We start from the raw sequence: 12,491 nt of genomic DNA, 5'->3' as shown, positions 1-12,491 counted from the left end.
ATCAGGCTGGCCTCGAACTCAGAAATCCGCCTGCCTCTGCCTCCCAAGTGCTGGGATTAAAGGCTTTTCTTTTGAGACAGGTTCTCATAGAGCCCACTCTGACTTGCCATGTGTCTGAAGTTGGTCTCAAAATATAAATTCTCTTGCCTCTGCTTCCTGGGTACTAAAATTACAAGTATGTGCCACCATGCCCAGCTTCTTTGTATTTCTTAACATGGTTAAGAAATTTTCATGTAACCATGAAAATTTAGTAAGCTAAGTGGCACAATGGATAACATGTGAGTAGACTCTTGAAAATCACATGCTATCTATCACATACCATCGTCATTCCTGACAGTACAACTCTCCAAGTCTGAGTCATTAATGGGATTCTAGAAAATTCATCTTGGAACCTGCTGTCCACTGTGATAACATGAACAAGCAGGGATTTTAGGAAGTGACTTCCCCATAGGGGCTCCATACGTGTGCCTCATAAAAAAGGCTAGAGGGAGCTTCATTGCTGGGCGGGCACAGCAAGAATGTGACTGAAGCAGAGAGGGATGTCCTCATCAGACATCGAACCAGCTGGAGGTGCCTTGATCTTGGCCTTAGCGGGCTCACTACTCTGAACGAGACATTCCTGTGTTTATAAACACTTGATCTAAGAGATGCTGTTCTAGCAGCTTAAGTAGACAGCTATATTTCTATGTAGTGTCACCTCGGTCCTTGGCCCTGTCCTGGCTGACACTCAACCTGGAGTCTAGCTTCTGACCTTGTTCTTCTAACTTTGAGAAAGTAAAGGAGTTAGGTTCGCTCAGAGGCTGCTCACGTGCAGCCTGTCGAGCAGCCTCTTCATGCCTCTTTTCCTTCTGTAATGGTTGTGTATCCACAATGGTACACAGTCTATCCCCTTGCCCAGGTGGCCCCAGGTATTACTTGGGCAGCTAGCACGTTGTGCAGGGCAGGCCTCATGGCCTACACAGGCGGCTTGTCTAAGGAGGCCCAGTGACGGTCACCTTTGTTTAATTCATAGAAACAGACTGTTTGCCAAACCGCTTGGCCGTCCAAGCATCTGGAAGGGGTAAGGGCCAGGAAGTGGGGGGGGTCCCTGTTCCATGCACCCAATGAGATGGCCTGTGCCCCAAAGACCTGCCTGTAGACTTATAGAGAGCTCTGGACTCCAGCTACCGCATACGATCTCCCTCTCACCTGCTGACTGCTCACCTCTGGCAGGGAAGAAACAGACTCCAAGCTCAGGCGTTTCTCCGCACTGGTTGGAGACTGCTTACTGGGCCTTCTGCAGCTTTTAGAGCCTTCAGACTCCCTGTGTCTCTTCCCCTGCAGCAAGCAGAAGTCAGCTTACAACTGAGAACAGGTCCTCTCCGCATTCCATTCCAACACGGACAGTGCCTCCCGTACCCCCAAGGAGGTCAGGCAGTACCTCCAGGCCTGAGCCAGTCCTGTGCCCAAGACCTTCCAATCAACCTGAACTGCCAGGCCTAGGGCCACAGAAATCCTTGCAAGGTGTGCAGTTTTAGAAAAGCCCAACCCGCCTTCCCTTACAAGCACAGTCAGTTGACCTTCACACTTAATGGATGCTGGCTTTCCCCTCCCTCCCCCACCCGGTTAGTCCTGGTCAGGGGGTAGTGTACCGGTGGGTACCCAGTCCTAGAATGGTGCATGCCAGGGGCTCACCAGGGCGTGACAGTGAGTGAGTTAAGTATTGACAGCGGGAAGGAGGGGACAGTGTAGGGGAGAGTGGGAAGGACACGGGAAGGACATGCACATGCCAGATAACATGCAAGGGAGAAGGGAGATCAAAGAGACACCTCACCATAGCACCCCGGGAGAAAAGTAAAGCGTTGGCCCGATAGTGCCAGCAGTGGAGGGCGGCCAGCAGGGAGCTGGCAAAGTCAGCTACCTGCTCCGCCACTGCCAGACTCTCTTCCTCCTCCTCCGAGCCCGGGAGCTCTGGCCCAGGCACCTTCTCGCTGCCATCATGCCCTGCCATGTCCTCCAGGGAGGCCGGGAAGGTCTGCTGCTGCTGCTGCTCTTCCTCCTCCACTATTTCCTCCTCTTCCTCAAGTTCCTCCCCAGCAGCCCCCTGAGCCTCTGGCCGCTGCTCCTGTGCATGGCGTGGCTGCTCAAAGTCCAGGAGGGCTCCAGCACTGCCTGCATGCTGTTCAGAGCATAAGGGCCTCTTGTCACCTGCTTTGCGGGCTACCTGCCTCCTGTAGGCGGCTAGAAATGGCTTCGTAGAAGAAAATCTACCCCTAAATGCCCAATCCTGGCCTTCTCTGGAGTGAGGCATTTTATGGTGGGAAGGCTGAGATCTGGCTGGGAATAAAGTCCCACCCACCCCCAAAAGAAGCCTACATACCCCAAGAGGGAAAAATGAGAGGATGCAGGCCAGGCAGGGCAGCACGGGGTGCTGCTGTAAGGAAGTAAAAGTGGTCCCCGGAGGAGGGATCTGGGCAGTGCCACCCACAGTCCCTCCTTCCAGCCCCTGGAGCTCCAGACTCACCTTCATTCCCGCTGCTCTGGCTGCTGACACCACCACAGGGTCCAAGCACATGGTGGGAGAGGCAGGGAAGAAGAGGAGAAAGAAAGAACCTCTTTAGAGAGACCAGAGTCCCTGGGGAAGCCTCATATGGGCTCCTAACACTCCTGAACCCCCTCACCTAGTCCTGGCTTTCAAAGGAATGAATGACAGCTCAGGAGCCCAGCCCAGAACCAGCACCCATCTGTACAAGTTGCTAGGCTTGTATCACAATGAAAGAAAGGGCACGGTGTATGGACAGGGGAAGCCATGGCTTTCTACAGACAGCAGGGGTGAAGAACTAAAGTGAAATTCCCTCTGGCTTGTTCTCCACAGTCCCTAAGCAGGTTCCTCGCTGCTTTGGCCCATCCCACCGAGTATCCCTTGGGAGACCCGTCTGCTCTTCCCACACACTCACCTTTCTCACTCAGTTGCCTGAGCAGGTGTCTGGTAGGCTCTGAAGAACACAAACGTGTAGTTAGCACAGGCCAAGAGACAGTTGCTCCTAATCTGGATCCCAAGCTGGATGCATCACCGGCCCATCACCAGCCAAAAGTCCACTCCAGCTGGGCCCCAGCCCTCCCCCCACCCCAGCCTCAGGAAAGCCTTCTTTGGTGTTCCCGAGGCCTCCTCTGCCTCTCTGCAGCACACAGTGAACTGCTCAGTCCTTGTATTAGCATGCCAGCCAAGGCCTTAGTTAAAGACCCATCTGGAAAGATGGACAGATCCCATGTTACCCGCTTCAGACCGACTAGCCACTAACCGTGCTTCTACCTCAAGCGCCTCTACCTCTGTTATAGGCAGCAGCAGCAGCACAATAGCTATGCCCCACACCAAGCCCTCATAGCATGCAGGCCGGGAAGCAGAGATCGCACCCGACTTTCTACGGCCCTTAAGGCCTGGCATCTCGAATCCTTGCTGCTGCCTGCTGGGAAGTGTTGCCCGGCTGAACAGGGTATGACCAGGCTCTGGGGACACAAAACAATCTGTTAGACTAATGGTGCCATCACTCTGTGGACAGCCTTTCTGGAGACAGACGTGAGACAGGAGGGAAGGGATAAGAGATTTCCTGTCTGTACAGAGACCTCTCTCTCTACAGAGCCCTCAGACCACCTCTACCCTGCCTGTTGAAATGTGACGGCTTAAGGATGTCCCTGATTCTCTATAACTTTAGAGTCACAGCGAAGTCTACAGAGGTCTTTTAGCTGCTCCTTGAAGGGGTCACACTGAGACCAGCACCACAGGCACATTCCCTATCTATATCTACATAAGTAAATTCCCAATTGCCTTTTGAAAAGACGAGGTCTCACGTAGCTGGCCTTAAATTTGATACGTAGCCAGGTATATCCTTGAAACTCTGACTCTCATGTCTCCACCTCCTAAGGACTAGGATTCCTAGACTACACCACCACACTTGCTTTATGTGGTGCCGGGGTTGAATCCAAGGGATTCACACATGCTAGATGACCACTCTCCCTTCTGACTACAGCCTCTGGCTCCTAATTGCATTTCTGTTGTTTTGTGCTCACAAGTATATGGACAAGTATTAGTATACGTGTGAAGGACCAGAGGTCAATATCAGTTGTCTTCCTCAGAAGCTCTCACTGAACCTAGAGCAGGCCAATCAGCTAGACTGACTGACTATCCAGAAAGCCCTGGGGATCCTTCTGCCTCCATCTCCCCAACACTGAAATCAGAGGCATGCATAGCTGTGCCCGACTTTATTTATTATTATATGTAAGTACACTGTAGCTGTCTTTAGACACACCAGAAGAGGGCGTCAGATCTCATTACAGATGGTTGTGAGACACCATGTGGTTGCTGGGATTTGAGCTCAGGACCTCTGGAAGAGCAGTCAGTGCTCTTACCCTCTGAGTCATCTCTCCAGCCCCCCAGGACCACATTCTTACATGGCAGGCACTTTATCAGCTTTATCTGGCTAACCACCCTCATTGATTTTAAAATGAGGAAGAGGGCTCATCAGGATAGGCACTTGCTGCCAAACCAGACGGCCTGAGTTTGGTCCCCAGAACACACATGGTGGAAAAGCCACAGCACTTTGAATTACACATTACACACAGAGAGCAATGCATGTAGTATTAAATTATAATTAAAGGTTTTAAAATGTAAAATGGGAAATAGAAATGTTCTATTCTTTCCACTGAAACCTTATAAGAAGAATATTTAAGAGTTTAAAAGCCATGACAGATCTTACTTATCCCACAATTGCTTTGTCTACCTGATACAGTTGTGGAGGAAAAGGAGGAAGAGGAAGAAGAAGAAGAGGAAGAGAAGGAAGAAGAGGAGGAAGAGGAGGAGGAGGAAGAGGAGGAAGAGGAGGAGGAGGAAAAAGAGGAGGAGGAGGAGGAAGAAGAGGAGGAGGAGGCAGAGGAGGAGGAGGAGGCAGAGAAAGAGGAGGTAGCGGCAAAGACCCTGAGCCTGGGCACCTAAGCTGTAGCATGTGGTCTCAGTCCTTCCTCTCTGCGACTCCAAGGTCTGCTTTTCCACATAATTCCTCCAAATCCATCAACTCATCTCTACCACACAGGAGAAAAAAGTGCCACTCTAGGGAACATGCTAGGAGCATGGGGATGGAAGAAATGTCATGATGAATATGAACCTCAAATACAGGCCATCACCACGGCAACACACAGTGTTGCCACCGTCACAGCTGGCAGCTCAAACACCATCTCCAGCTCCAGAAAAGGAAAAGTGCAACTGTGGTCTTCTAGAAGGCTCCTGAAGATGAAGCATGGCTCAGAAAAATTAACAAGTCTTTAAAAAGCCAAGCTTGCATAGCAAGTGCAAGGCCCTGGGTTTGGTCCTCAGCTCCAAAAATAAAAAAATAAAAAGCCAACCCTCTTGGTAGTCACAGGCTAAAATCTCAACCACATGAAAATTTCAGCTCATTTCCCAACCATCCTGGACAGCTACAGTCGGGGTAGAAAGACAACAGTTTTACTGAACTATAATTCACACATTATATATACCACCTGTGTAAAGTACACACTTCAATGGCTTTAAATACATCAACAGAGCTGTGCCTCAGAGCTGCTGCTGGTGGTGTGTGTGTGTGTGTGTGTGCATGCACACGTGTGTATCAAGGAGTACTTTTCTAGTTTGGGGGGCTTTTTTGTTTTGTGTTTTGTTTGGTTGTTTGGTTTTTTTTGTTTTTGTTTTTCCGAGGCAGGGTTTCTCTGTGTAGCCCTGGCTGCCCTGGAACTCACTCTGTAGACCAGGCTGGCCTCAAACTCAGAAATCTGCCTGCCTCTGCCTCCCAAGTGCTGGGATTAAAGGCGTGAGCCACCACTGCCCGGCTTTGTTTGGTTTTTTTTTGTTTTTTGTTTTTTGTTTATTTGTTTTGTTTTGAGAAAGGTTTTCTCTGTATAGTTCTGGTCATAGAACTCTGCAGACCAGACTGGCCTCGAACTCAGAGATCCACCTGCCTCTGTCTCCTGAGTACCTGGATTAAAGGTGTATAATCCCACCACCTGGCTGGAAGGCACTATTTGTCTTTTATGATACTGAGGACTTGAACTTGGCACACTAGCCAAGTGCTCTGCCACTCAGCTCTATCCCTATCTCTTAGAGCTAAAGTTCTGATGTTGATGTCATGGCAGACCATGGTACTCATACCACAGCTGTCCTAATTGGCAGTAACTGTCAACTTGTCACAGCCTAGAATCACCTCAAAGTCTCAAATGAGTAACCATCTTTATCAGGTTGGTCTGTGGGGATATCTGTGAAGGACTGTCTTGATTGCTAATTAATATAGAAGGACACAGCCCACTGTGGGAGGCACCATCCCCTAGGCTGTATAAAGAAGTTATCTGGGGGCTGGAGAGATGGCTGGAGAGATGGCTCAGCGGGTTAAGAGCACTGACTGCTCTTCCAGAGGTCCTGAGTTCAATTCCCAGCAACTATATGGTGGTTCACAACCATATGTAATGGGATCTGATGCCCTCTTCTGGTGTGTCTGAAGAGAGCTACAATGTATTCACCTAAAATAAATAAATAAATCTTAAAAAAAAAAAAAGTGATCTGGACATGCGCCATAGAGAGTCAGCTAGGAAGCACCCTCCTCCATGGCTCCTGCTATTTCTCAGCTGTGAAGTGAGTTCCCTGGTCACAGGTAATATGTGGACTAGCAAGTAGGCTGCCTAAAGTTCCTGCCTTGACTTTCCTCAATGGAGTGTGAGCTGAATGAACCCTTTCCTCTCCTAAGGTGCTTTTGGGGAGAGTATTTTATCACAGTACCAGAAAAGAAACTGGAACAACTACCACTGCTCGACTCTTCCAGTGCTAAGCTATGGCAAGCTAAGAGAGATCATTAGAGGGAAAGGGAGAGAATTATAGAAGAGAAGAGAAATACAGATGGCCTGAGACCAATAAAGCAACACCCCAGTTTGAGGCTTTTAATCATAAAATTTAAATAGCCAAATTAGGTTAGCCTAGAAAGGAGCCACCTGGAATAAACACCAAACCTTGCAAACAGTGAAAACTTCCCAGAGAGACCACCTGGCTCCACCTTCTCAAAGGCCAAAGTTCAGATATCAATCCCAAGTGTTCAAGGGCCCTGCAGGTGGTGGCCAAACACTGTGAATCCAACCAGAACAATACCCTCAATCTAAAAACATCTGTTCCAAGCTACTGCAGCATGAATCTCCTTTCCAGACTCGCCAGTCTGCATCTGGGGCTCAGACTCACTGCTAAGTCAGAGAAAAATAGAGCAACACACGTAGAATTGATCACAGAAACATCCCCACCCCACACCATCACGGCAGAGCTAAGACTTAAAAAAAAAAAAGGAAGGGTTTCTCTCTCTCTCTCAACAGACGCTTCACTCTAATAACTCCACAAGCATATTAGCAAATCCCGTCATGGAAGAAAACCCAGGAGAGGAAAATGGCATGACCCAAAATAAATATTTCCTGTCTGGGTTTGGTGCCACTCGGTCTAAGCATTTTTCCTCCCACCCAGCCTCTGCTGTCACTCCAGACCTGAACTGAGAAACTATCCATGATCTCCAAGTGCTACTCTGGCTGAGCAGCAACGCAAGGAGGTTTAGAAGGCTAAGAAGAAATGCCAAATCCTGAATAACAAATATCCCCAGGCCCTTGAGCAGGTGGACAGCCCCGGTGAGCAGAAGGCACAGGAGGTGGTTGATGGAAGGAAACACGGGAATAAAGAGGAAATGGTCCACAGTCATCCACCAACCCACCCTGCTGTCCTCCCCAGTTTGAAGAGAGCACAGCCCCGCTATGCTGCTGTAGATGATCCGGGCCTGGGCCAGGATCCTATAAAGAAGGTTCTTGTCCACACAGCCCTTCCCTTACCAGACTGCCGACGCCCTTGGCGCACGTGGGTAGACACCTCATCCTGGGAGGACCAAGCCTTTTTCATCCGCTCTGGGCTGCAGCGATACCTACTGGGATCTGTAGCCAAAAATAATTAGGCCTCTGGTCCCCAACGGCCTAACTAGAAGCCACCCATACTGGATGGCATATTCTTCACCCACACCAGCTCCTGATACTCCTGGATGCCTCTATGGAGGTCCCATCTTCCATCTTCTTACAATTGGTTGCTTCAAACACTGAGAGCTCAGCTATCCAGTTGGACCATGTCACTAATTACACAACTGATCCCCAACCCTTGACAGAAAGAGCCCCCAATCTTTCTTTTTTTTGTATGCTTTTTTTTGTAAAGCATACAAGCTTTATTCTATTTATTTTGTTTTATTTTACTTATTTGTTTCTTTGTTTATTTATTGGTTTTTCGAGACAGGGAAAAGTGTAGCCCTGTATAGCTCTGGCTGTCCTCAAACTCAGAAATCCACCTGCCTCTGCCTCCCAAGTGTTGGGATTAAAGCCCATGCACCACCACCGCCCAGCTAGCCCCCATCTTTCTTGCTCCTAGACAAACGTATTAGATAAGATCTGCCCAAGATATGGCCTGACTTAAATGTACACAATTAGGGACAGAAAACAGGCAGAAAAGGGTAACTTACAATAGGAGTCCATTTCCAAGATGGCTTCCTTGGCCTAGAAGGAAAGGAAACCCATTTGGTAATTACCTGACTGCACTTTGCCTCCCCAGAGGACTCCCACAGTTTCATGCCTTGGCTTGTATATCTGCGGTGCACTGGAGCCAGGAAGAAAGACTCTTGGGAACTGGGTCAGGGGTCATGCTTTCCTTCAAGCCCATCTGAGAGAACCCTAGGTGCCAACCTTCTGGGGTATGGTGGCATGGTGGTTCTCCAGGATGAGCCTCTTGATGTGGTGAGTCCAGCTCCGTTTCTCCTCCACTGTCTTGGCCTAGGAGGGCCCAAGGGGGAAGGAACTGGGTTTATTACGTCAGATCAAAACTGTCCAGCACACACAATACTTCTACCAAGGGGCAGAAAGAGTAGGAGGGGCTGTGCTAGGATTTCTGTCTATACCTCATAGAGGCGCCCCGATGATCTCACTTAACAGATGGAGACACTAGGGCCTCGGGCAGCCAAGGAACAGGGAGTGTCATGCGAGTGTGCTCGGAAGGTTTGGTCCCCAGTCCCTCACCCAAGCCATTCCTCACCTGGATACTGTATTGTTGTTTGCTGTGCTTATAGTGGGTGACAGTGAAGCACAGAGAGTCCCTGGTGCTTTCGATCAGCATCAGTGAGGAGCACTGAGGGGGGCAGAGAACAAGATAATTAAGCAGGAGAGGGAGGGACCCCCCAACCCTTGAGGCAAGTCTCAGAAGATGGCACCAGAGCCCAATGAAGCCAGAAGGAAACTGGAGCCAGAGTCCATAGAGAAAGAGAGAAGGCAGTGGAAGAGAGGACGACATAGTTACCGGAATGTGACCCTTGTAGACAAAGTGATCGCCTCGCTTCTTGGTAATGAGCAGTATCTTGTCGAAGAGGAAGAACGTTCTCTCGTTGCGCACGCGGTGTACACGAAAGGTGGCTTCCAGGACCAGTTCCCCATAGGTGGTCAGGTCTGGACCCTTCCAGTTAATGAGCAGTGACTGGATCTCCTGCGGTAGAGACCCCACCGACACCCAGAGTCAGGCCTCACCGTTCCCAGGAAGCTCACACAGACACCACCCCAAAGGCTTCCTCAGATTCTACGCCCCAACTCAGCCGAGCACAGTGCGATCAATACTCCTTTCTTTTCTTTTTTTTTTTTAAAAAGATTTATTATTTATTGTTATATGTAAGTACACTGTAAGCCTTCCTCAGACACACCAGAAGAGGGCATCAGATCTCATTATGGATGGTTGTGAGCCACCATGTGGTTGCTGGGATTTGAACTCAGGACCTTCGGTAAAGCAGTCAGTGCTCTTACCCGCTGAGCCACCTCACCAGCCACCTCACCAGCCCCCTCAATACTCCCTTCAAACCTTGTCTTCTCCCAGCCCAGAGCACCTGTAGCCGAACTGCATGTTCATGCCTCCTCTTCATGTCATTGATGTACCAGGCCACGCATGTCATGGTGTCAATGGCGTCCTCTACCACCTCGAAGCCATCCTCTTCCTCATCAAAATGTTTGGCAATTTCCTAGACAAAAGGCAGGTGTCTGAGCAAAGCCAACCCCACGGCTCTGGCCCCGCACCACCGCAAGCATCTTCTACCCGGGGAGAAGGCCCGAGCTACCTGGAGCAGCAGGTGGTACTTGAGGATGCGCTGGACCGGCTTCAGCAGGTAGGAGCCCAGAGGCAGGGAGTGCTGCAGCAGCTCCTGTCGGTCTCGGAAGAACTTGGCTTGCTGCTTGTCTTGCATGCACTCTGTGAGGGCTGCCACGGAGCTGGGAGGGGTAGGAATGGGTGTTACCATCTGGGGAAGGTCTGGTGATGGGGCAGGAACCCCATACTCATCAAATGGCCCAGCTGTCCCTCTCTACCCAAAATTACTCACTTGGGGTAGTTGTTGCAATACTGAGTATATATATCAAACTCTTGGCTCTAAGGAAAGACCAAAAAAAAAAGGGAAAAAATTACAGGGAGATTCTCAGAGGCCTAGACATGGGGGCAGGGATAGGATGGGGAAGGACACGTTCCCAACTCTTGGGATCAATCTTCCCATCCCTGAGAGCCTGCAGAGCCATCTTGGCATCCCATCCACCCACCAGCCTTGGACAGGGATGTCCAGTACTTAAGTGTCCTCTTATACTGGGCTCTCCTATACCAGAAGCACAGGACAAGGAGGAAAGGCCCAGTCACTCTCACCCTTTCCACGAAGCAGCTGGCTACTGCCACAGGGTCACTATTGCAGCTGTCCAGGTCTCTGAGAAGCTGGCTGTGGGAGGGAAAGAGACCATTAGACCCCCTCCTCTATAGCTACATACCCCTGCCCACCTCCTCAGACACAGAACACAGCCATCCTTGATGTCATGCTGTGAGTCATAGCTTCTACCCTGAGTAAACCCTGCCCCCAGGAATACCACAGAAAGTATTCAGAACAACACACACACATACACACACACACAAAACAGAACCCATGCTCAACAAGCAGCAGGGGAAGAGGGGACACGGGTACCCACCTTGGGAGGGGACACGGCTCCTCTGTAGGCAAGAGTCAAACACACAAAAGCAGAGATTAAAGGAGAAAAAAAAAAGAGGAAACTAGCAAAGACTGCTCCCAGCCGGGAGGGTGCAGGAAGGGGAGAGACAGGAGGAGATTCAGAACTCTGATCTTGGGTGGGGGCACTTGAGATGTACTGGAAAGACTGCGCCTCTGCCAGTCCATTTGCTTCCCTCCTCTTTCCAGCTCTACGCCTTCCTAGGTCATGAGTGTACCCTACCCTCCTAACTCCACACTTCCCAGACTCCTCCAGCAGTAAAGAACGGGAGGAAGAGCCCTGCCCTGTCAACTGCTGCTCTCTAAACTGTTTTTCTTGACAATACCTTTATCTGAGTGTCTGAGGTCTCAGAACAGTAGATTGAATCTTCACAGATTTATCAAGCTTTTTTTTTGCCTGGCCTGTGTGATAGCCTAATACAGTGTTTGTCAACCTTCTAATGCTACAACCTTTTAATACAGTGCCTCATATTGGGGTGACCTCAACCCCAACTTTAAAATTTAAGTTTTTTTCTTTTTTTTTTTTTAAAATATTTATTTATGGGCCGGGCGGTGGTGGCACACACCTTTGATCCCAGCACTTGGGAGGCAGAGACAGGTGGATTTCTGAGTTTGAGGCCAGCCTGGTTTACAGAGTGAGTTCCAGGATAGCCAGGGCTACACAGAGAAACCCTGTCTCGAAAAAACAAAAACAAAATAAAACAAAACAAAATTTTATTTATGCTGGGCAGTGGTGGCTCATGCCTTTAATCCCAGCACTTAGGAGGCAGAGGCAAGTGGATTTCTGAGTTAGAGGCCAGCCTGGTCTACAGAGTGAGTTCCAGGACAGCCAAGGCTAATCAGAGAAACCCTAAAACTAAAAAAAAAAAAAAAAAAAAAAAAAAAAAAAAAAAAAAAATTATTTATTTAATGACTATAATGAATAGGAGTACACTATAGCTGTCTTCAGACACACCAGAAAAAGACATCTGATTCCATTATAAATGGTTGTTAGCCACCATGCAGTTGCTGGGAATTGAACTCAGGACCTCTAGAAGAGCAGTCAGTGCTTTTAACCTCTGAGCCATCTCTCTAACCCTCTAAATTTTTTTCACTGATACTTCATAACTGCAATTCTGCTAGTATTATTAATTGTAATGTAAATATTTTTGGAGACAAAGGTTGGCCAAAGGGGTCATAACCACAAGCTGAAAACCCACTATAACAGGTCAGACCCTCAGAGAGTCCTTACTTCCCTTGGGATCCGTGGGAAGGAAGAGAAATAAACTATAAGATGTGCAAGATGCCGGGTGGTGGTGGCACACACCTATAATTCCAGCACTTGGGAGGCAGAGTCAGGCAGATTTCTGAGTTCGAGGCCAGCCTGATCTACAGAGTGAGTTGCAGGACAGCCAAGGCTACACAGAGAAACCC

General features: G+C 49.2%; 1 protein-coding gene across 10 annotated transcripts in view; it reads right to left on the bottom strand.

Moving 5' to 3' along the window:
• Plekhg3 (pleckstrin homology and RhoGEF domain containing G3) overlaps positions 1–12,491 on the bottom strand; it is a 46,131-nt gene that overhangs the window by 4,270 nt on the left and 29,370 nt on the right. For 3 of the 10 annotated variants that reach the window (XM_031357201.1, XM_031357210.1, XM_031357202.1), the window contains exons 4-17: positions 10,727–10,796; positions 10,416–10,462; positions 10,155–10,305; positions 9,927–10,058; positions 9,353–9,535; positions 9,092–9,184; positions 8,746–8,832; positions 8,526–8,559; positions 7,855–7,953; positions 3,394–3,486; positions 2,937–2,975; positions 2,504–2,526; positions 1,814–2,158; positions 1,189–1,317 (exon numbers count right to left, since the gene is read on the bottom strand). In XM_031357201.1, the coding sequence (XP_031213061.1) occupies positions 1,189–1,317; positions 1,814–2,158; positions 2,504–2,526; positions 2,937–2,975; positions 3,394–3,486; positions 7,855–7,953; positions 8,526–8,559; positions 8,746–8,832; positions 9,092–9,184; positions 9,353–9,535; positions 9,927–10,058; positions 10,155–10,305; positions 10,416–10,462; positions 10,727–10,796 (1,525 nt within the window). The remainder of the gene's footprint in view (positions 1–1,188; positions 1,318–1,813; positions 2,159–2,503; positions 2,527–2,936; positions 2,976–3,393; positions 3,487–7,854; positions 7,954–8,525; positions 8,560–8,745; positions 8,833–9,091; positions 9,185–9,352; positions 9,536–9,926; positions 10,059–10,154; positions 10,306–10,415; positions 10,463–10,726; positions 10,797–12,491) is intronic. The other 7 variants (XM_031357204.1, XM_031357206.1, XM_031357203.1 and 4 more) reach the window with 7 other exon arrangements.

The sequence above is a fragment of the Mastomys coucha genome, unplaced genomic scaffold (genome assembly GCF_008632895.1).
Source record: "Mastomys coucha isolate ucsf_1 unplaced genomic scaffold, UCSF_Mcou_1 pScaffold6, whole genome shotgun sequence".
Classification (NCBI taxonomy): Eukaryota; Metazoa; Chordata; class Mammalia; order Rodentia; family Muridae; genus Mastomys; species Mastomys coucha.
This window is presented reverse-complemented; position numbering and strand designations above follow the sequence as displayed.